This window comes from Passer domesticus, chromosome Z, assembly GCF_036417665.1.
Source record: "Passer domesticus isolate bPasDom1 chromosome Z, bPasDom1.hap1, whole genome shotgun sequence".
Lineage (NCBI taxonomy): Eukaryota > Metazoa > Chordata > Aves > Passeriformes > Passeridae > Passer > Passer domesticus.
Window position 1 is genome coordinate 25756606 of NC_087512.1, and position 23273 is coordinate 25779878.

At 37.7% G+C, this 23273-nt stretch overlaps 1 protein-coding gene across 5 annotated transcripts in view; it reads left to right on the plus strand.

Moving 5' to 3' along the window:
- The window catches only part of CERT1 (ceramide transporter 1), an 80011-nt gene that overhangs the window by 37953 nt on the left and 18785 nt on the right, over positions 1-23273 (plus strand). For 2 of the 5 annotated variants that reach the window (XM_064403356.1, XM_064403357.1), the window contains exons 4-7: positions 11235-11342; positions 12107-12245; positions 13210-13293; positions 18688-18845. In XM_064403356.1, coding sequence (XP_064259426.1) covers positions 11235-11342; positions 12107-12245; positions 13210-13293; positions 18688-18845 — 489 coding nt within the window. Of the gene's footprint in view, positions 1-8280; positions 8464-8563; positions 8583-8754; positions 8839-11234; positions 11343-12106; positions 12246-13209; positions 13294-18687; positions 18846-23273 lie in introns of those variants that run through there. The other 3 variants (XM_064403359.1, XM_064403360.1, XM_064403358.1) reach the window with 3 other exon arrangements.

Here is a 23273-nt window from a genome sequence, read left to right on the forward strand (position 1 = left end):
GGGCTCCATCTGGTTTCGTACACTTATAGTAACTGCAGTTTTTGACTGTGTAAAAACCATTACTAATAAAAAAACCCCAAAACCAACTAACCAACAGAAACACCACAAACAACAAACTGAAAACCCCACTAGAATAAGGAAACCTGCAACCCTGCCTGCGTGAACTGCCCGGTGAGCTGCTGTGCCACACCCCTGTTTGCGCACTCCTGTTCACCTTGCTCCCTAGAGCTCTCTTTTAATCACCCTGCCTCTCACAAGAGAAAAACCCCGCCCTGAGCCTGGGTGGCTAATGAGAACAAGGAACCAGGCTGCTCAGCACTCTTTTAATCACACAATACATAGGACTCAAGGTTTGTGCAAGTATATCTAATTGATCTTCAGAGGGTGACAGGACTGGATTTTTTTTTTAATTCTTGAAAAGAGACTATCTTACTAGCTAGACATGTCTTCAACAGATGGACAGTGTTCAACTGATAGTGCTGGTCATATGTAGTCTCTCTCAGATATCTACGTGAATAGATAGAACCTGGAGTAAAAAACATGCTTCATTTTGGGTTAGAACTTGGTCATTTGGGAAGAATGTCTGAAATGTGGACCTGGGGCTGCATTTAAGAGAAAAACTGGTGTTGCACTTGACTGGAAAGGTTCTCTGCCCTCTTTGTTGATTGATACTGTCTTGATATACGAGCCGTGTGTTAAGCAGCAAATCTGCTGTTTTTCTTAACTGTTCTCAACTGTGAGGCAGATTTGAGTCTGGAATGCTTTTGGATGCAGATACAATAGCTTCACTTTCATCATTTTTATGGCTGCTGCTTTTTCAATGCCTGAACTGGAATATAAGATCTGTCAGAATTTGAAAATCTGGTAACAGAATTTGTGTTTTGTCATTGCCATGCAGAATGGTCAGGAAACACCTTACCTACCATCAGGTGGGAGCTTCCCTCTCCTCACTTCACAAGGGGATAAAGGCAAGTTTTAGTGTGTTCCAGTTCAAAGCAGTCAACAGCAAGAATATCACCATTCTCCTGAAGTCTTAATGTCACCCATATGCACACTGGGATCTCTGCAAGCAATAGCATCAGTTTCAGTTTGCCAGCTCTGAACACATATGCAGCTTTCTCACGATGAATTGTTGGTTCTCTCACTTCTGTGAGAGAAACAACAATGGGATTGGACTTCAGCAGTACATAGAAAATATGAGTCTACAAAATAATTAATTACGTAGATGCTGAATGTGTTTCTGCAGTTGCTTGGGGTTTCATAGTACAATGGGCAATTAAGGCAGAAGTTCTTACAGAAAGGGCTCTATAGCTTGTACAAAACAGACATGCTGTCATGAAATAAGATAATTTACTTACTAGAGAAGGCTTAAGTTAAAATAGGCACTAAACTGCTTGTTTTATTATACTATCCTCTAGTTAATGCTTATCACAGGGAGGTTTTTGTGTTAGTACCAGCTCTGTCCTTGGCACCCTTTATCTTGTTTATACTTTTTACCCCTCTGGAAAGCAAAGTAAGGCCAAAATCCTGTCCCAAAGCTCTAGTGCATAGCCTAATAATGACCAACAGTATAGATCTGTGTAGAGCTCATGATAGCATTTATCTTCAAAGTCCTGAACATTTTAGGGGTAGATGCTTTGATTTGCTTTCCTCTAATGTACTAGAAGCAGCCTTTTGTGAGCTGTTTTCCAAACAGTTTCCAGATTTTTCCTTCAAGGGCAGGGTAGGTCAGCTTATTGTAGAGACCTGTGCTGTGCTTGAAGTTGGTTTTCCTATCACACAGGGAGTGTTTGCTTTCAGCTAATAATAAAAGCAGTCTGGTTTTTTTTGCATCAATAATAGTGTGGAGGTTGTTTTGGCAAGTAAGTTTAATATCTTTACTGATATGTTTGTTAATATTGTATGTAATATCACATAATATTTTAGTTTTCAAAGATGAGTTTTCTGAAAGTTACATTTCATAAAACAGTTTTAAAAATTCCCAAGTAAGCCTGTATAGACTTAAGTGTTATGGATACAGTAATAAGTTATTTTAGATTAAATATGTCTGTATCATTACTTCATGACTTTAAATGGGTTTGGTAGGCTTTAACTAAAGCTTTGTTTCTTCTAATGCTTTTCAAAGTGAGCATACATTACAGGGAAGACTAGTTTGGTGAGGGCCTATTTAATGTATAACCTGTATATGAAGAAATCCTGTGCCTATAAGTCTGGCTGGTATATAAAAGTGATTTTAATGATGAGCTGTGTGTTTGCAGACTAATGACAGAACACCTGAATGTAAAGAAAAATCTACTTGGACATGATGCTTGAGACACATGTGCCAAATTTTCTCTGAGACAAGTATTAAACTTTCTTTAAAGCTAAATTATATTGAGCCTAACTACTTCTTGTCAGATGTAAGTTCTAAAAATCTGAGCCAGAACATTTGTCAGATCAATTTTCTAGTATGTCTTTGGACAGTCTTTACTGAAAATGAGTTGTGTTCTTAGTTGGTTCACTGTTTTGAACTGGCTGAGAAGTCTGACTTCAGAATAATTTCTTCAATCTCTACTACAGTTTCTAATTCACTGTCATCCATTCAGCACTACACTAAATGTCATAGTTGCTAATTGCATGCTGTGTGGAAAACTTTATCCTCTCTAAGCAATATGTCTCAAATGTAATTATAAAGGCTAAAGGTAAAACTGCTCTGATTTTAATTGTCTACCAAGAAAAGGAGGTTTCTGTGCCCTGGGACTGAAGCAGAAACAGGGTAAGGGTTACTATTGGTCAAAGACCACTAGTAACCTCCAGCGGTGTCTGTTTCCTTTTTGCTATTTCCCCCTAGTGGTCACACACGATACTGACTTGGGGAGATTAAACAGATGAACTGGTACTAACCCGAGAGTAATATGAGTGTATGACAACTTAATTTTCCCAGTCCTGATCTGTTAGACCACAGAGTATTGTGAAGCCTTGTGACAAAAGGACATATTCTCATGTTTTGAATTGGTTTTCGAAATTATCTGAATTTTTATCCTTTTAGATATCCAAATGTGTCTTTTGCAAGAATATACAAAGCTTTTAAGTTAGATAAACTCATAATCTGAGTTTGCTTATAAAGTTTTTTGATATGACATCTGCTTTATATGCCTATTTTCACCTTTATATATCTGTGGCTAGGTCTTACATCTAAACATCTAAACAACTTATCCCTTTAGCATTATGTTGGACTTGTTCTTAACTCACAAACGAAAATTAGATTTATAGAATCATGTGGTTTTATTCTTTAAAAATATAAAAATTCTTTTATCCTTGGTAAAACAATGTTTTCATGTAACTTTTGTAGATCTTGGTAAGCCATCGTGTATCAAATGTTTCGTAGAATTGCTAAAATAGAAAAATACCTTTAATATTTCCACATTCAATTGTCAACCCAGCACCACCACCATGCTCACCACTAAACCATGTTATCAAATGCCATATCCACACATTTCTTCACACTTTGCAGTATGATGACTCCACCACTTCCCTGAGCAGTATATTCCAGTGCTTTACAACCCTTTCCATGAAAAAATGTTCATAATGTCTAAACTAAACCTCCCTTGCTGCAACTTGAGGCCATTTCTGCTTGTCCTGATACTTGCTACTTGGAATAAGAGACTGACACCCATCTCACTACAGTTTCTTTCAGGTTACTGCAGAGAGTGATAAGGTCTCCTCTGAGCCTCCTTTTTCCAGGCTGAGCTACCCCAACTTCATCAGCCACTCCTCATCACATTTGTGTTCCAGACCCTTCACCAGCTTCATTTAACTTAAGATCTTGCAAATGTTGCTTCCTATATAGGGTGAGGCAGGCACCTCAGGAAGAGTATAGGATATTGTAAAGTCATGTAGAGAAAAAAATTCAGAAAGAGGAAACCTTAGCTAGAACTCAGTGTGGTCACTGCTGTATAAGATAAGATACTTTTCCAAATGCATTAACAATAAAAAGAGGGCCAAGGAAAGTCTCCATCCTTTAACTGGCGTGTGGATAGAGAGCACTGTCACCAAGGATGAGGAAAAGTCTGAGGTAGTTAACACTTTCTTTGCCTCAGTCTTTAAGAGAGACATCAAATATCCTCCCTTAGCTGCTAAACAGGAATGGGGATCAGAACAGACTTCCTGTAACTCAGGAGGAAGTGACCTCCCATGACACTTAGCTATTTACAAGTCTATGGGGCCAAATGAGATTCACCCAAGAGGACTGAGGGAGCTGATTAAATACCTTTCCAAGCCACTCTGCATCACTTACGGTCAATCCTAGTTTAACCAGGGACACCCCAGATAACTGGAGATTTACAAGTGTGGTGCCCACCTCCAAGAAAGGTCAGAAGGAGGATCTGGGGAACTACGGCCTGTCTGCCAGACCTTGGGGAAGGTTATGGAACAGAGTATATTGGGTGTGATGACTGGAACATACAGGACAGTCAGGGCATCAGACCCTGCCAGAATGGATTAGTGAAAGGCAGATCCTACCTGACCAATCTGATCTCCTTTTATGACAGCGTGACCTGCTTAGTGGATGAGGAAAAGGCTGCAGATGTTTTCTATCTGTACTTCACTAAAGCCTTTGGCACCATTTCTGATAGCGTTAGCCTGGAGAAACTGGCAACCTGTGGCTTGGACGGGCACACTGTTCACTGGGTAAAAAACCAGCTGGATAGTTGAGACCATAGATTGGCAGTGGATGGAGTTATATCCAGCTGGTGGCTGCTCACCAGCGCTGTTCCCTAGGGCTCAGCATTGGGTCCAGTTCTGTGTCGTGTCCTTACAGACAACCTGGATGAGGGGATCAAGGGCACCCTCATTCAGTTTGTAGGTGACAAGTTGGGTGGGAGTGTTGATCTGCTGGAGGATAGGAAGGCTCTGCAGGATGGACATTGGGAAGAATTTTTTCACTGAAAGGGTGATCAGGTATTGGAATGGGCTGCCCAGGAAACTAATGGAGCCTCTGGAGGCACAGAGTAAAAGTCTGTATGTGACACTTAGTGTTGTGGTCTATTTGGCATGGTGGTGTTGGGTGAAAGGGTGGACTCAATGATCTAGGAAGTTTTTTCCAACCTTAATGAATCTGATTATTTTCTGCCTGTCATGCAGAGTTTTTCCTTAGATAATTATGCTTTCAGAACTCTGGTACTTTTATGTCCAGTATGTTCATCTGTTGTTTGAAAGTAAAATTACCTTTGGACGGAATTATTGTCTAGATAGTTTGAGCTTAATATATGGAATCTTTATGTTGTCAAATTAATGTACGATTAGAAATGCATGTAAAGCTTCTAGAGATGGCAGAATGCTGTTGCATAAAGAGCTTTTAAATCAGACTGGGCTTTGTTTTTAAACAAACATGGTTTTGACTCAATAGTAGTACTGGTTTTTATGAATCTTCAACCCTTGACAACTTGAGCAATCTGAAACTATATCAGGAACATGACAAAAAGTTGCCTGTCTTGGAGTCCTTTATTTCATATAACTGTTTCGGTTCAAAAGTATGATAGGTCAGTGAGCCTCTGTTGTTTTTGAAGGAAGTAGGTGTCGAGAGCTGACAAGGGCTACAGCAAGAAGGAAGTAAGAGTAGGTAATAGGTTTTGAAAGTGAAGAAAATTGTGTTAGTTGTAATAGGGGGTGAGATGCAATACAAGAAATATATTAAAAGTAAACCCCTTTTTCCCCCACTTTTTCCCAAATTACTATTAGGAGATGGCAATTTAAACAGCATGTGTTTGCATGTATTTCTTTTGTGTGTGAGATAGTTTTTGTGAGATAGTTTTCCTTAAATTCTTTCTCAAATATATTATGGAATTTGAAAATTCCAACTTTTTGATCCTCCAATGATTTCTATATATTACATTATGCCAGCCATTTGATAGAGATATCTATTCTGATGGCCAAATGTTTAAAGATTAGAAGGGGGAAACAATCCATTTCTGAATTTAGCCAAGGTAACTGCTAATTGCACTAGATGAACAAGGGACTTCATGGGTTTTTGCAGGAGCATTTGCTTTGGCAGTTTTTCTTCTTATTGATAAGAAGCATAGATAGCTAAGTCTATTTATCTGCTGATAAATATGTTCTGCGTGGATGTAAAGCCTTTTGTAGTCCATTTCTTTTAGTGCAAGTAAGAACCTTGCCTGCACCTGTACTTTGAATCCTAGTGTTTCTTGTAAGGAAAATGTTTATTCTGATTAAGCAAAGTGTACGCCTCTCAAGTCCGTATCCAAAACAGGCTCAGGCTTGCAACAAGTACCTTTTAACAAAGGTGAATAAACCCCCATTGCTGTTTAACTATGCTCTTTGGAAATCTCATTGTGGTCTTTAGCCCAAGATTCTTCACCATAATACTGATGGTGGATACATTTTTCTGCTTCTACAGGGGTAGATATTAATGTAACACTTAACTTTGGTTAGAAAATAAAACTAAACCAAGAATTGGAGTAAGAGGCAATCACTCCTTCCCTGCCATTTTGAAGGATAAGTAAGATTTCCTAAATGCCTGTTAACTGTGAACACAGTGTGTGTCTTAGTCTCCTTGCTACATCCCCTTGTTGAGACAGGCTGGGTTATTCCTGCATGCTCAGTCCCTGCAAGGCGTGGACTTTTCCCTCCACCTAGTGGATGCTCCATGGAAGGGCCAGTTCTCAGACTCCTGCAGCAGTTTTTCCTGCTGCTCATCTGCCTGACTCATCTGCCTTAGTTAGAGCTTAACCCTGGCGACACTCCCTTTTGAATTTTATATATTGTGATGATGTAATAATATTAATATAACTATTATGCATTTTTGTATAAGTGCTAAAAATACCAATGTGACTACTTCTTTCACTTGGGATCATAACTGTTCATTTTCTTAAAGGCACAGTTACATGAGTGCTAGCCAGACAATATGTAATGGAATTAATTCATTCTTTAAAATCCACTAGCTTTCAGAGCATGAAAACAAGCAACAGCATTTTCTTTAGCGCATTGGGAACTGACACCAAAACATCAGTGCTTTTTCTGCCAGTGTCTAATAGAATGGAATTTATTATTTCTTGTATTACAATACAGACCTTTGACAGCCCTTATTCATGGAAGGTATAAATGTAGCCTCTCCCAGACTTGCTTATAGTCCCATGACCCAGGAGTACAAGGTGCTTTAGTTTTGTTACTAAATACACTAAATGTTGCAATTATTGTCAGCTTGGGTTTTGGCACTTCTGCTCAGTGGAGAGTTTTATTTTTGTGTGTGTTTTTCAATTTGGAATTTCTGGGGATTCCTCCTGTGCACATAACCTGAGTGTTTATTGTGGAATTGCAACATTTGTCACTGCTGGAGGAAAACGTTAGGGCTACATGTCTTTCCTTGTTTTTGCAGTTGTAAAAAAAGGTCAGATTAGAAGCTCTTTCCTTTTAAATAGTCATATGCACTCTGCCTGGGAGGGATGTTGGTGGGGGAATCACTATCCAGCTGCCCTGACCTGGATTGTGGAATTTTTATCTCTGCCTTCCTGCTAACTACTATGTTAATTTTGCAACCTTAAATTTCCATTGTCAGCAGCTTCAGAACAATTGAAAAATCAGACCTATAGTCACATGATAGTTATATCTTTAATTTCAGTCCTCAGAAATGCATCCTGTACTACGCAAAGCATAGTGTCTGTTGTGTTCTTACTGTCTGCAATAATTTTGTAGGGTAGCCCTGCCTTGGCTCATCCATGCACTGACCCATCTTTCTGAAGCATTTGCAGCAAGTCTAAAAATTTCCTTTGGAACATAGTTGTTTTACAGAGCTTATCTGTTTGTTTTCCACCAAGCCTTTCATAGTACCTTCCAGCTCTTTTTTGTTACTACCTTTTCTATCTTCTGTTTTTTTCATAAGATATTGTGGCTTGATCTCTTGGATGTTTGAGTGAGACTGAGTGTATTTTCACAAATACTGTAGAGAATGAGATTAGAATCACTCTGTCCTGATATCAGTTCCATCACCTTCTGAGTGAGCTGTATGCCTTAGAGGGAGGAGCTGCCTGCTGGTTGTGTTATGTAAAATAATAAATAATTTATAATGCTAAGTGAATATATGTGCCTTGGTGAACAAACGTACATTGAAGTGCTTCACAGGTGCATATTGAGACAAAATCAAAAGAGTTCCTTGAAGACATGCGAGAATAATTTGCTTTATTTGATTTTTTTAGTGGGAGAACTTTACTGTGAGTCTGTGCTTTATTCAAGGGTATTATTTTCCACTTAAGGATCAGTGCGAGCAGTAACAGAGATCTGCAATGTGATTCTGCAAATACTTAGCTTTTTTTATTGAAAGCAGCTTTTCTGACGTACTGCCTTGTTGCTGATACTAGCATCTGCTCCAGTTAAAGGATCACATGAAGCTTTGGATCATGTGGCTCTTTCCTCATGTCTGTTGCAACAAAAGGATTAATGGATTTTATGCATTGCCTTAGAAAGCTGAAGGTGTTGCAATTACTATCAAATGCCAATTTTAATGTAGCTTTGAAGCTGTCGTGTATGCATGGAGTTTCCAAGAACTGCATCTTTTTACCGAGCATGGCAATTTGCATTAGTGCTTGATGGTATGAATTGATACGACTTCTGCAAGTAATTTTGTTTTGAAGCAGAGACTGTTGATTTCTATCATATGAACTCTACCAGCTTTTCCAGTTTTTATCTTGGGAAATTAAAATTTATATAAACAGAAGAAACTTTGTCTACATTCCTCTTCTCAATGTAAATGATTATTTCTGCAGTGATTAGTTAACGATGATCTGCTTTGCAAGACATAAATGCAGCAGTGACCTGCTCTCGTTTAGATGTTGCGGTAGTAGAATGGTGGGGCTTTGCATGATTCATGCTTTCTTTGTTTCTGTTCGTCTGCCTGCATGCGTCTGCTGTGAGCAGGATGGCTTGTCTCTGTGCATCAGTTTGAAATGAGTACTTGTTTTCCAGTTCTTGTGAAAAATAAGTATTGTAATTTTATTTTTTTTCCTCTTGGCTATTCGAACATAATGGTCTGACACAGTTTTGTGAACATGGTCTGTAAATGTCCATGCTTTTGATTCATGATGTGTGCTGTTCAGTCTGCTCTTAATGCCTGCTGAATTTGCTTGTCGATAACAAATAGTTAATGATGTTGCACCTTTTTATTGGTAGACTTTGCAAGCTGATAGCTGTATCCATATAATCGTGTATGCTGTTACATGTACGATTCTGTAGCATGGATAAATTATTTAGTGGAAATAATAATCATAAGCATAAATGAGAGAAATAAATATTCTGCTGAAAATATACCTTAGAAAAATCAAGCTTATGTATTGATGTGGAAAGAAGGGTTGGGTTTTTTCCTTTCACCTTCAGTATTTTTATTTTGTTATTGCTAAATTAGCAATATTTATTAAATATTTAAAATTAAATTTATTATATATTGCTAAATTAGCTGAGTATTGACTATATACACAGTATCAGAAGAAAATGATTTAATTTAGATGTAGAATGTAAGGCATCAGATTTCCTACTTATAAGTTTACAAGTATTCTTGGAAGTTCTAAAGTAGGACTACATAGGCGTGGCTTTGACTAAATCTCAAATAAAGGAATCAAAAAATTTCACTTTCTAAGCTTAAAGCAAGGTGTTGAATAGGTGTGTCTTTCTCACTTTAAGGACAAAATGAGAAAACACTTCCTATCCTTAGTTAAAATACTCTAACCTCAATAAAGTGGGTATTTTGGCTACATTTTAAAATGGATCTGTTCTTTAAGCCTTATCCTGTTTAATGAAGTTCTGTCACCTTTCCTAGTGTGTACAAGTTACAGAGAAAATTAAATTAATTTTCACTGTCAAACTGACTATAATAAAAACATATTGGGTCATCTTAAGATTTGTGGCATATGCTTAAATAAATATTGAAGGTACTGATTAAGCAGTGAAGTCTTTTTATATTTACGTTTCAAGCAAATTTTTAAAGAAATGTTTCAAAGCGTTGGGTGACTCTTCTTTTCAGGTTTGTGCTTATTAAATGCTTTTGAAACAAAGTTGTATGCCCAAACTCTTACTTGTAACTCATACATACATACTTCGTCCCACTTTGCCCAAATTCTAACCGACACTTCAAAGAACTCTTTACCTTTCCCTGCTTTTTAACTTATCCACACTCTCCTGCCTTCTCAAAGCCTATACAGCTCCCAGTTTTTCCATAAAATGTGCAACAACTGGAATTTCATAATTGCTTCTTCTTTGTTCTATACCATTTGTTTTGTCTCCCCTCTCCCTGCCCCTTTGGAGTTTTGGTGCTACTGCAGAATTCATTTGTGTCAAAGTCCTTCACTGTTGTCTCTGTCTACTTGATCAAACTCATCTACTAACACTATTTCATGTACTATTCTGAACCACCTGCTTATTGCTTATGTTCGCTATCAAGATCTTTCATCTCCTTTGCCATGCACATCATTTACATTAACATTTAGAGAAATTTATTTTCCTTCAGTTCCTCAGTATCTGCTTCTGTTTGACTTGTGAGGAAATCTGTCAAACTCTTTTTTTGATCTTCTAAATGTTATTCTAATAAAGAGATGTTTTTCTTTTTTCATTGTTTGGTTAGTTACTATTATTGTATCTTCTCTCTTACTTTTAGTCTTACCTTGTTTTATGTAGACTTTTGTTCTCATGAAATATTAATTTCAGTCTAAAAAGGCTTCTTTTGCTGAAGAAGCCTGAAACAGGAAAAAAACTTGATAGAAGTAATTGTCTGATTTTCTTTGATTTCTATTTTGTTGCTTTTAAAAAGAAAATGGTACTATTTGTATGATTGGGTGGATTGAATGAAGTTGGTTGTCTTGAGACTGAACCATGTTTTATCCCCCAATTAATTATAGAGTAATGTAAGTTTTTTAATAGGCTGTGTGAAAGTTGCTTCTTAGGAATTACACAAACCAAATTAATGAAACACTGTCCCTTTTTTAAACCGTTAAATATATATTGCTGTGTCCTTTGGGGGCACATAATTCAAAACAAATTATTTTACAAATTGATTAATCTATAATAAAAAGTTTATAATAACTTCACAGATACTATATCAACATCTTAGATGCAGGCACAGTTTGAGTTATTTAAACCTCTACTGCAAAAAACAAGTGGATGGGTTCAGAGAATATTACATTAATGTTGTTTTCATTATTTCTGTTTTATCAAAAGCCTTGGCACCTTAGTTTTTTGTGTGGTTTGATTTTTAGACTGAATCTGGCTATGGGTCAGAGTCAAGTTTGCGACGTCATGGCTCCATGGTGTCTCTTGTCTCTGGAGCAAGTGGATACTCTGCAACATCCACCTCTTCATTCAAGGTTCGTGCAAAAAGTTTTCCTGACATTCGTGTGTAAATAGCGTGCAACTGGAAAAGTAACGTATAAAGACTTATAGAAAAGACATGAAATATTTAGTTTAAATGTCAGTAGTCCATCATACAGATGATGGGGGGATCTCTCTCCTGCCTCTCATGCAATCATCCTATTTAAATTGTGGTGTCATCTTCTGTGGCAAGAAGATCAAACTTGTGGGTGTGTTCATTAACCTTTACTAGTTTACTCACCAGAATATCCTGTTTTTCATTTTCCAGTTGAAAACAAACACCAATTCTGTAGCTTAATATGTGTGATACAGCCCTGCCTGACAAATTATGGCTTTCCTTGTGTCACACGTATAAATATTTAATATATGAACTGAATGTGCTGTACTTCTGGGAGAGCGGAAGAGAAAGAACACAAGAAAGATCTTAAACTGGAGCTGACTGCTTTCAGGCAAATATGTATAAAGCTGGTAGCATGCAAGTTCACATTTTTAATAAGTTTTTGTGGAGTGCTCTGAAGTAGCAGTTGCAGTCAAGAGAAAACATTGAGACCAGTGACAAAATAGTAAGGAATACTTGATTATGTTTTCTTTTGACATTAACAATATTTCATAATTGCTGATATCTAAAATGCCCTTGATACTTCAATTTCTTTTTCATAGCTGCAGAAATATATTTTTTAAGTTAAATTGTAGCTATACAGCATCAAGCTGTTGTTGAGTGTGTAGAAACATTGCAGGCTTTTTTCGTTTGTGTTTTCAGAAGGGCCATAGCTTACGTGAGAAGCTTGCAGAAATGGAAACCTTTAGAGACATCTTGTGCAGACAAGTTGATACTTTGCAGAAATACTTTGATGCTTGTGCGGATGCAGTTTCCAAAGATGAACTCCAGAGGGATAAAGGTAACACTGTAGCCGAAAACTCCTCCCTCCATAGAATGTAGCTCCCCCCCCCCCCCCCCAACATCTTGATACTGTTACAATACAATTTAATGTCTTTTAAATGAAATATGTATCCTACATTTAGTTTAGTAAAGGAGCAGTCATTTGCATAAATGCATAAACATGTTAATTATTTTTACTTTGGAATTCAGATTTGCTTTAAAATCCACTTGATGTTAGCCTGTAGCTGTCAACTGTACAAAAGCAATGCTCTTTTTAAGTGTTTTGTTACAGAATACCAATTGCTAACTCTCACGAAATAGATTTATTGCTGTCTCTTACCTGTTATTTTGAAAAACTAATGGGATATTAGTTTTGTATAGAAACAATACACTGTTTTTAAAAGGTCAAACGTGCTGCCCTGAGTAATGCTTCTGAGGTGTATTGGATGGAAATAGAACACTGAATGCACACTTGAGACCATACAAGACTATGATGTGGATGTCTGCATATCTCTGAATTGCTTATACCTGAGCACAGATTGTCACTGTATCTGCGCACTCTACTGAGGCATCCCTGTATTTGTTCTGGCAGTGTGAAACTTTCTGCAGCAATAAAACACCAGAGAAGTGCAATTCCACTTTTTTTTTAAACTTTCCAGTGTAGAAGATTAGATAAGTACTGAATCATGGCTCCTGCTTATCCACTTGTAACACCAAAGTATGTTGCTCTCACCAGAGAATTGAATGCTAGACTTCAATGCTGAGCAAGGTTAGATTCTGCTGTTAACTGACATTTATGCTGGTAGTAGTCTTGGGTCAAAAAATAATAAAATAAACCAAACCCAAAAGGGAGGGAGGAGTAATGACTGTTGTTACAGGAAGAAGTGTTGGCTAACCATGTAGACGGTCTTAATTCTTTCTTGCACACCAAAGAACTAGAAAAGCTTTCTCACTCCCATAATAATACTCTCTCTCAAATCTAGTGGTAGAAGATGATGAAGATGATTTTCCTACAGTACGTCCTGATGGAGATTTTGTACATAACAGTAACAGCAGTAAGGAGAAATGTAAGTTTGTCCCAATTTTTTCAGTGGTGAAAATTAGAATGAATGGTATGGTGATATGTCTCATACAAGACAGGTGTATTATGCTCTTTTTTAAGCAGAAAATTGCAAAAATAGCTATTTAAGTGTATGTGAATGGATGTTCTTAGTCACGTTGTAATTCTTTAGCAATTTCTAGTGATTCTCTGAGTTATTCACACAAATACTAATAGAAGTTTGTCAAGCTGGGATTTCCTATTCTGTGTCTAAAGTTGTTGTTGCTGCAAAATTCTGTTTAAACAGTTGCATTTTTCAAATGTTGGGAACTGAGATTTTGTAACAGGTTATTGCAAGTGTTACCTGCTTTAGGAGTTTGGTGGACTTCAATGCTTTTTCACTTGGGGATGTCACCCTGTGGTTTTCACAAGTACTATGGCTGTGGAATGGTTAAGACAACACTGTTACTGATTCTCATTTGTCATAATTTTAGAGCTTTTGTGCTGTCCTTTTCATTGTTATAATGATCATAATTCTGATTTTTATTTTTATAATAAATGAACTAGTTATTTTACTCACTGTACCCATGCAGCAAATGTGAAGAACTCATGCAAGTCTTGCTGGTCAAGAAATCTGGTAGTTCTGGCTTGGAGGAAGTTGTGTATGCTTTTAAACTGTATTTGAATTTTTCTTAGACCTTCTCATGGTTTCTGACTGAAATATTCTAGTGTTTACACTCTCTACTTATTGGCAATTCACTTAGTCCTAAGGTATTTCTTACACTTGATTCACAAAGCTTGGAAATTGCACTTTCAGTTTCAAGTGTGATGGAATCTCCCAAAGTACTCACCAGAATTGTTTTTTTAAATGTAAATACTTTCATAAGAACCTAGAAAATATAGGGCAAAATAAGCCTTTTCTGTGTCTTCCATTTTCTTTTTGTTTGCTGTTGTTCCCATGTATTACATACTTTCTTCTTGTATTTAAGTGCTTTTTCTAAAGCATATCCAAAACTGTTGTGATGGAAGAGGAGAGGAAACGGAACGGAAGCAGCTTTTCAGATTACTTCCAGAATTCATCACATAAGTAGATTTTTCTGTGGAGTATTAATTGTAATGCTGATTTCAGAGACTAAGTAGCATAACACAGAAGATTTGAAGCAAGTGTAAGCAGGTGTATGGTTCCACTAACGTTGTTGTCTGTATATTCTTTTTTTTTTAAGAACTGTTAAGTTAGGCTTTTTAAGTTTTTTGTAATCTTTAACAAATGCTAAGAGTTTAATTTTATTACATGATTCATTTTGGAAGAGATGTCTTTGTCAAACTCAATTTTTGTACAATCATGTAGGAGTTTCAGCTTAAATTACTGGTAGAAAATTTTTTCATAGCTACATTGTTCTAGCACATCTGCAGTATATATGCATATACTATGGGGAATGTCGTTAGGAAAGTCTGTATTTTTAATGGAGCTGGTCATCAAGCTTTTGGGAACTTCATGCTAAGAAATTGATACTGGGTGTTTTGGATACCTGTATAAATTCACTCACTATAGCTCACTACAGAAAATAATTCTGCAACCCCTTGCATTTTGCAGAACTTCTAATTCCAGTTGAGTCCTGTATTCCACTGAATTTACTTTCCATCAATTATTTATATGAAAGTATTTTTCCCCATTTCAGTTTTTCTATGCCTCAGTCTGATTTCTAGTGGCTAAATTAATTAAATATTTAGTAGCTGAGTGCTGCAAAACTTATTTGGAAATGCATAATTAGAGTCTCTGTCTTAAAGTGGAATTAAAAGTGATACAGTGGGGAAAGTAGATGTCTCAGATTGAGACAGACATGATCATGTATTGGGCAGAAAACAAAGGTCAGACCAAACTGCAGTGAAAGATTCATCTTGAACTTTGCCCTTTTTAAAGCTTAGCCTCAGAGCAGCTGTTAAAATTTGCTTTCTCAAATTTCAGGTTCTCTTCTTGAAATTTCTATCTCGTCCTGGAAGGACTCTAACAATCTTCTTAACTGTAGCTTACAAGTGGTTGCCTTTTTATTCTGTGATAGTTCTCTACTCAGTGGTTCAGGAAGTGAGGCATAGGTTCAACCTCTTAATTTAGCTTACTATGATGTGATGGAGTGTTTAAGCCTACTGTTCAAACTACTAGTGCAGCAATCTAAAGCTCAAATTATTAGATTTAAGACCTACTTAAGGGACTTAAAGTAAAAAAAAAATTACTTTTGCAATTTGTTGTCTGGGTGAGAGGAGAAAGTTAATGTAAGTATGGACATTTGTGTATTGCTCTGAAGGTAATTTGGATAGGGACACTTTCTCTTTTCTGTGTTCTATAGGATCTTTAGGTAAAGAGGTAGGTAGAGTACAATGAAGTTATTTAAATGTATTGGCCACTTTCCAATTACAAGATCTGGTAATTGTAACTGTAATAATTTATATAAAACACCAAGGTATGGTATCTGGCTGATGCATATTTGCCCTTTGGGATCTTATATTCAGAGTAGAGTCTTGATCTGTAAGTGTTCGCATTCATCCCCTCAGGAAAGAGAACATATTTAGATTTAAATTTCTAAGAATAGGAAGAGCAGGAGTAACCTACTTAAGGAACCACCTTGGATATGGAAGATGTCCTTTGTACAGGAACTGTAGAGATGGAAATGGTACAAAGGCTGAAGGAGAAAAATTGCATGTAAATTACAGCAGAGATTGACACTGGATTTTTGTGCTTTGAATGAAGGAAAAATACTTGCCAAAACATTGCTCAAAAACTGGGGTTGTTAGAGGAAAACTAATTATATTGATCCTATTGCAATCCACAGAAGATAACAACAATGCTCATCAAGAAATGGATCACGGACACAAATGTTTGTTTTTCACTTAGAATTACATTAGTGATGTAATATGTTAAGGGAGCTTAAAATGGAAAAAAAATGGAAAAACATAATTCAACTTACTCTTTAGAATATTTTCTTGTTTCTCTGGAAAAAATATTTGATCAAACAGTGGGAAGGTGTTACCAGCAGAATCTTGGGAACAAGAAGGGAAACATCTATCCTAACAGACACAGAGGTCTAGGAGAGAAAAGCTAAAGAGCTGTTGAAAGTTAAAGAAAGATATGAAGAATTCCTTGTATGAAGCAAAAGAGAAAACAAGTCAGAAATAGAGTGTAGATGGAATAATGAAAAATTAACTGCTTGGAAGATGTTGAAATTGATGTTAGGGTGGGAGACAAAATTATCCTGCTTTTTTCAGTTGACAGCATGCAGTTTGATAACCAAAGAGCAGTTGCAACAGTAAGAACCCTTTCTTATTAGTCTTTACCTTTAAACAGAGATCCCCCGATGCTGATTTAATTTTGAAATGGTCAATTTGTTGCTGACATGAAAAAAAGTGTAGAAAAGGAATCAGATTTGGTCTCTCCAAATAGAAAATCTTCTCACAAGTACTTGTAAAATGCTGAGCTCAGTTGTTCCTGAGGTAAGGGTTGAGGTCATCTCCCAGCATGCTTCAGAAAGACAGATATTTCCCATGATTAGGAATGAATCAAAATACTTATATCCATCATAAGGAACCTGTTGAGTGACCATCTTTTTAAAGAAATAGGTTTTACATCCTTCTGCAAGATGTTCATTTTTGCCCATAATTGTAATGACTGAAAAACTTAAGGCACTGACTTTAAGTCTGCAGCTCTGCATCTATCACACCTACTCTGAGACTAGTCATTAAAGAATGTCTTAGAACTCTCTGGAATTGTTAATGAGATGTGGCTGAGACTTAGAAAGGGACAAAAGTTCTTTTTTCCAGAAAATTAAACTGTGTTGCTGTATTTCCCTTAAATTCTACTGCAGAGATTTCTGAAATTATTTGTATAGTGTTGCAGCTAGTGGCAGTTTCTTCAGCATGTCTACATATTTCCTAAGTGAGAGAGAAAAATCACATCTGCAAGCTTATAGCTGTACTATTAAGCCTGCATGTGAACATAGCCTACACCAGCCGGAGGAAATATTAGTATGAAATCATCTTTTTCAGTTGTGAAGTATTATCAGTAAAGTTCTTGTATAATTTTAATTGTTTTGAGTGGAGACACTGCATCACCTCCTTGCCATCTTATGCCACTGTCAGTCTCAGTCCCTTCTGTGTTCCCTCTGCAGCTGTTGGGGAGGAAGAGGTGCTCTGCTAATTATCATTTCTGAAACAGTTTCTTCGTTCCCTTGCCTTTTTTTTTTCTTCTCCGCCCCCATATTTTTTACCTTTTAGGGAATGTTGAAGATTTTAAATTTAAAAAAAAAAAACAAAAAAGTTTTATTCTACAATAGTAGGTTTGCTTCTTGAGGTATTTGAAGTTGTGTGTAGTCTGTAATTACTTGTTTGAAGAAGAGTTGGATTCCTTCTGAAAGGGGAGCATGTGATACTTCTAGAGACTTGAACCACTGCTGAAGACCATGTGATGATTGCTTTCTGTTCCCAAAGTGCAGACACTGTGCTCTGTCATTACAGAATGGAACTGCTTGAAAGTTCTGCTTTGCTCTTGCAGACAAATAAACTTACTCAAAAATTAATTTGTACTTTTTAAACTGTAAAAGTCATATGTTGACAAACTGACAGACTGGAGGAAAAAAAACTATGTCAGTCCAGGTGATAAGTCATGAGCTTGCTCTTTGGCAATAGCAGGAGTTACTTTAACTTGCTGGGTTCAGTGAACTTCAACTTGAGTGTACTTCTGCTTTGTAATATTTTCTGACATTCATGTGCAGTGCTTGATATGTTATTATGTCAACCTACGTACCAGTGTGACATATAATAGGTACTTTTTTTTGAACACATTTTAAATGACTTGTTTAAATAGCCTTAGCAACAGATGGCCTGGTTGACAGCATGAAGCAGTTCTTGGAACTGTAAAACTCACAGTACTTGGAAAATTCAGCACATTTGATGCTTTTTATCTTATACCTTTTTACTTTTAGGTTTTAAAATTTGTAATTATATGCTTAAAAGAACCTTGAATTATACATTTTGGATTTGATGACATTTTGAAATTGTTCCTTTCTTAGTGCTGAGTCTGATATGTTTTAAGGTTGCTCTGTGTTAATTAGGCCCCATTTCAAGCTGTCAAACTGCTATTGTTACAAACTATTACCACTCCCTCCACCCACATGATTTGCAGAGTGCAGAGTAATACAGCATTACAAGCAGGCTTGAAGTACAATATAGCAAGATGAAGCTGCAAGGAGCTGTTTCGCCTTTTGAGTATTTTTCTTTATCCTGTGGCTAACTGTGGACATTATTATCATTTTAGATTTTTGTTTTTAAATTAAGTTTGTAGCCAGTCTGTTGTCTTCAGATATAACACATACGTGTGAAGTGATTGTTTGGTTAAGGGCAGCTATCAGTGATCTCATATATATGTTTTTAGTGTTTCCACATGTGACACCCAAAGGAATTAATGGCATAGACTTTAAAGGAGAAGCTATAACTTTCAAGGCAACTACTGCTGGAATCCTTGCTACACTCTCTCATTGTATTGAACTCATGGTAAAACGTGAAGAAAGCTGGCAAAAAAGGCTAGATAAGGTAAGATAATTTTCCTTTTACTTATATTGAAAAAAAGTTTCTTTAGCTTGAAATTTAAATTTCAAATAAGTTGTTACTAACTTTTGTACTCAAACGACTGCTTTTATTTTTATGTACAGCATTTATTAATTTCAGGTGCTTAAATTATTAACCCTGTAAAGTGTTAAGGAGCCTTGTTCTGACTGGTGATATAGTAGCTCTTTTCATCATAGTCTTTTTTTCACAGCACTTATTCAGATAGTAGTCCTATATTCTTTATATCTATAAAGAGCCTGAAATTATCTCATAGTAGTAAGTGTATTACTTACAGCCTTCTGACATGGACCTAATTATCCATGTATGCAAAATGATGTGCAAGTCTCTGAAATGTTTTAATATGATAAGAGGTGGTGACAACACTGGGAAGAACAGTTCTAACTTTATATGTCTCCTCAAGATAAAATTATTTCACTGTCCTCTAGGAGATTGGTGAAATTAAGTTATACTTTATATCGGTTAAATCTTCTGTGTCATGTTAGAGTATCTATTATTCTGGGCAGCAATAGTTCATTCTGAACCTACTCAACCAGTGTAACAGCTCTAAAGGAGCAGTGTCGTCTTGTCTGAGATCTGTTGTTGGAGGCATGGCAGGTTGGAGTTCAGGCTTTAATTTCAAGAATCTTGCCATTACTGGCTGGTGTGCACTGTAGCTGTCCTTCTGTTATCCTTATGCATTTTGATGTGGCTTATACCATGTATCAGTCTTACTCTATATAGTGATATATTCTTCAAAGGATGAGTATATCCATATTTGAATCCTTGACCCTGTCTTCTTTATAGTTTGTGCCTCGCCCTGTGTGACTGTATTGTGACTTCTGACAACAATTTTTTACTGGTTCACCTGAATGTTGGAAGAATCACAGTACGTCCAAGACTGGAAGCCTGTTTGTAGGATCATAGGGGAGTTCAGGTTGGATAGAGACCTCAAGAGCCCTCTTTTGCTTTAACCTTCATCTTAAAGTAAGGACAGTTTGAGTCAGACCAGGTTGCTCAGAGCTATATCAAGACTCTAGACAGCCCAGCTCTTCTAAGTCTGTTCCTCATCTGTTGTTGGAGTGAAAAAGTTTTGCCTTATATCCTGTTGGAGAAACTTTTATTCCCGTATCTGATGCTTATTTTTCAGACTTCTCCTGTAAACTGTGAGGAGACTGGCTCAGTTTCTTTATTAGTTTCTTGAAATATGGGAAGGCTACTGTTAGATGCCACAGCAGAAGCCTTCCCTGTGCTGGACAAACATTCTTCTTTTGTGCTGATGAGACTTTCCTTAGAGCATGTGTTCTTTGCCTGTAGTTGAGTATATTTTAATAAAGAATAACATGTTAAAATATAATTCAAAATTATATTGATTTGGGATTTGTCACTTTTTTTGTTGTCTTGTGAACTAGCTTTAAAACACTTGTGGAAGGTGTAAGTGATTAACCAAATCAATCCTGAATTTCACTGGTTGTCTCCCAGGGCTAATATCTCATACAGCATGAGTAAGTATATTTTAAAGGGGCTCACAAGCTTCTTTTGACTTCTTTTCACAGGAATTAAAAGGAGCAAAAGCTCCTGAAACCTGAGAGTTTTGAACTTGCTCTGCTTTTGTAGACTTGCAACTTTCAAAAAGACCCATGTCAATGAAATTTTCTGGAGTTTAGAGGACAGTCAGGGTATTAGGTACCTTAATTAATATATAAAGTCATGACTTGGTAGTCCTCTCTTTGCTCACCTTTTGGAAGAGGAGATTTTTTCTTGAATGAAATAACGACTTGTGGTTGGATAGCCTTGGCAAAGAGTGAAATGCTCACCACCCATTCAGCAGGATTAGAGAGAAAAGTAGAATAAGAAAGCTCATGGGTCAAGAGAAAGACAGGAAGATTGCTCCCTGGTTTTTGTCACGGCAGAACATTCCTGACATGTGGAAAATCAATTTATTGCTGATTTAAAATAATGGGAAGTTAATGGGAGACAGAAAGACAAACAGTGGAATAAGTTGTCTTGCCCCTTTTCCTGAGCTTAGCTTCATTCCTTCCCTGTAGGCTTCTCTACCTGGAATCATAAAATCATTAAGGCTGGAAAAGACTTCAAAGCTCGTCAAGTCCAATGGCTAACCTAACCCTTCCAGGCCCCCCAGTAAACCGTGTCCCTGAGTGCCACATCTACAGCTTTTTTAACATTGCCAGGGTCAGTGACACCACCACTTGCCAGAGCAATCTGTTGCAGTGCTTGTCTCCCCCTTCCAGTGAAGAACCTCCTCCTGATATCCAGTCTAGCCCTCCCCTGCTGCAGCTTGAGACTGTTTCCTCTTCTGCTTATGCTTGTTATGTGGGCAGAAAGACCAGCCCCACCTGGCTGCAGCCTCCTTCCAGACACTTGTAGAGAGCAATGACGTCTTCCCTGAGCCTCCTTTTTTCCAGACTAGACACCCCCAGCTCCCTCAGCCACTCCTCACAGGAGCTGTGCTCCAGACCCTCCATCAGCTCCACTGGTCTTCTCTGGACATCATCTCAATGTCCTTCCTGAATTGAGGGTCCCAGGACTGAACACAGGATTTGAGGTGTGGCCTCACCCATTCTGAGTACAGAGGGACAATCTCTTCCTTGGTCCTGCTGACCACACTATTGCTGGTCCAGGCCAGGATGCCATTGGCCTTCTTGGCCACCTGGTCACACCCTGGCTCATGTTCAGCTGCTGTCAGCAGCACCCCCAGGTCCTTTCCAGCCACTCTGTCCCAGCCTGTGGCACTGCCTGGGGTTGCTGTGACCCAGGGGCAGGACCCAGCACTGGCCTTGTTGAACCTCACACCATTGGCCTCAGCCCATGATCCAGCCTGTCCAGATCCCTCTGCAGAGCCTTCCTGCCCTCCAGCAGAGCAGCACTTCCACCCAGCTTGTGACATCTGCAAACTGACTGAGGGTGCACTCAATCCCCTTGTCCTGATCATCCATAAATATATGAACCACAACTTGTCCAAATATTGAGCCCTGCCAACAGCACTGGTGACAGGCCACCAGCTGGATGTAACTCCATTCACCACCACTATCTGGCCCAGCCACCCAGACAGATTTTTCTTAACGAGTGAAGAGTATACTCAGCAAGACTGTGGGCTGCCATTTTCTCCAGGATTCTCATTTTCTTTTCTCCATTCTCCAGTTCTCTTCATTCTCATTTTCTCTATTTTCTCATCCACTAAGCAGGTCACCCTGTCATAGAAGCTTGGTAAGAAGGTTGGTAAGGCAGGACCTGCCTTTCACAAACCCTGGCTGGCTGGGCTGATTGTCCAGTACGTGCTGTGTGCTCTCACTTGAGGTAGTATGTTCTATAACCTTACTGCCTGCTAGCAGCAGACAGTGCAGGGTTGAGGAATGGAATGTTTGCAATTAGTCCCAAACTTCATCTTTGCCATTCCTTCCTCCTCATAGTTTTTTTCCCAGCTCTAGTGCCTCCATTGCTGACAGCCCTCTTGGAAAAAATCTGTTGCAGTGTGGATCCTTCATGGGATGTGGTTTCTTCAGAAAATACCTCTGCAGTTTGGACATCTATGTTCTCTGCCCTGGAGCTGCACCTCCTCATCTTCTTGGTCTTGGCCACATCTCTTCTGTGATTTCTCACTTTTTCTTCCAATTCTTCTCTCTACAGAATATATTTTACTCCTTTTTTTTTCCCCTCAGAGAAGTGTCACATGCATGCTGTTTGGGCTAAGCATTGTGTTGCAGTGAGTCTGTTTTGGAGCTGGCAAGAGCCGCCTGTGTCTGCCACAAGGCAGCCCCAGTCTCCTCCCACAAGTGCTACCCATGTGAGCAACACCTTGATGCCTACCTCCTTCATTACAGCAATTGACTGTTACCATTATTCCACAGTGGTAGAGCTTTTGGTTTAGTTTTTATCTTTTCATTTTAGTGCTTAAACAGCACTTTTTAAGAGTAACTTTTATAACTATGGGCATGATCAAAAGACTTGCTTTCCATATGATAGGTGTGGGATGAGAATGGTGTAGATCTTTGTGCTTCCAATTTTCTTGAATCTGTCTGTAAACTTCTCTAAAAAGTAAATAAATATTGTGAGATGATAGAAGTAGAGATTCTGTAGTTAGTTTTCTTTCACTACTAAAATAGTCAAATGTCCAGAATGAAATTGATGTGAAGCATGTAGTATTATCTAAAGTTATTGTAGTTACAGCTTTTCATTCCATCTTCTATACTTAGCTCTTAGAATCTTGAGCTTGACTTTTTGATCCCAGTGCAGTATATAATACATTGAATGTATTTTAAAACAGACTTTTCTTAAAATGTATACACATTGTATACACAAAGGATTTTGTCATTAGTATTTGATACACTGTTTTACTGGCAACAAAGTCTTTGTGATAATGCTTTTCATGTTGTCTTGAGTGCTGCAGCATTTTTC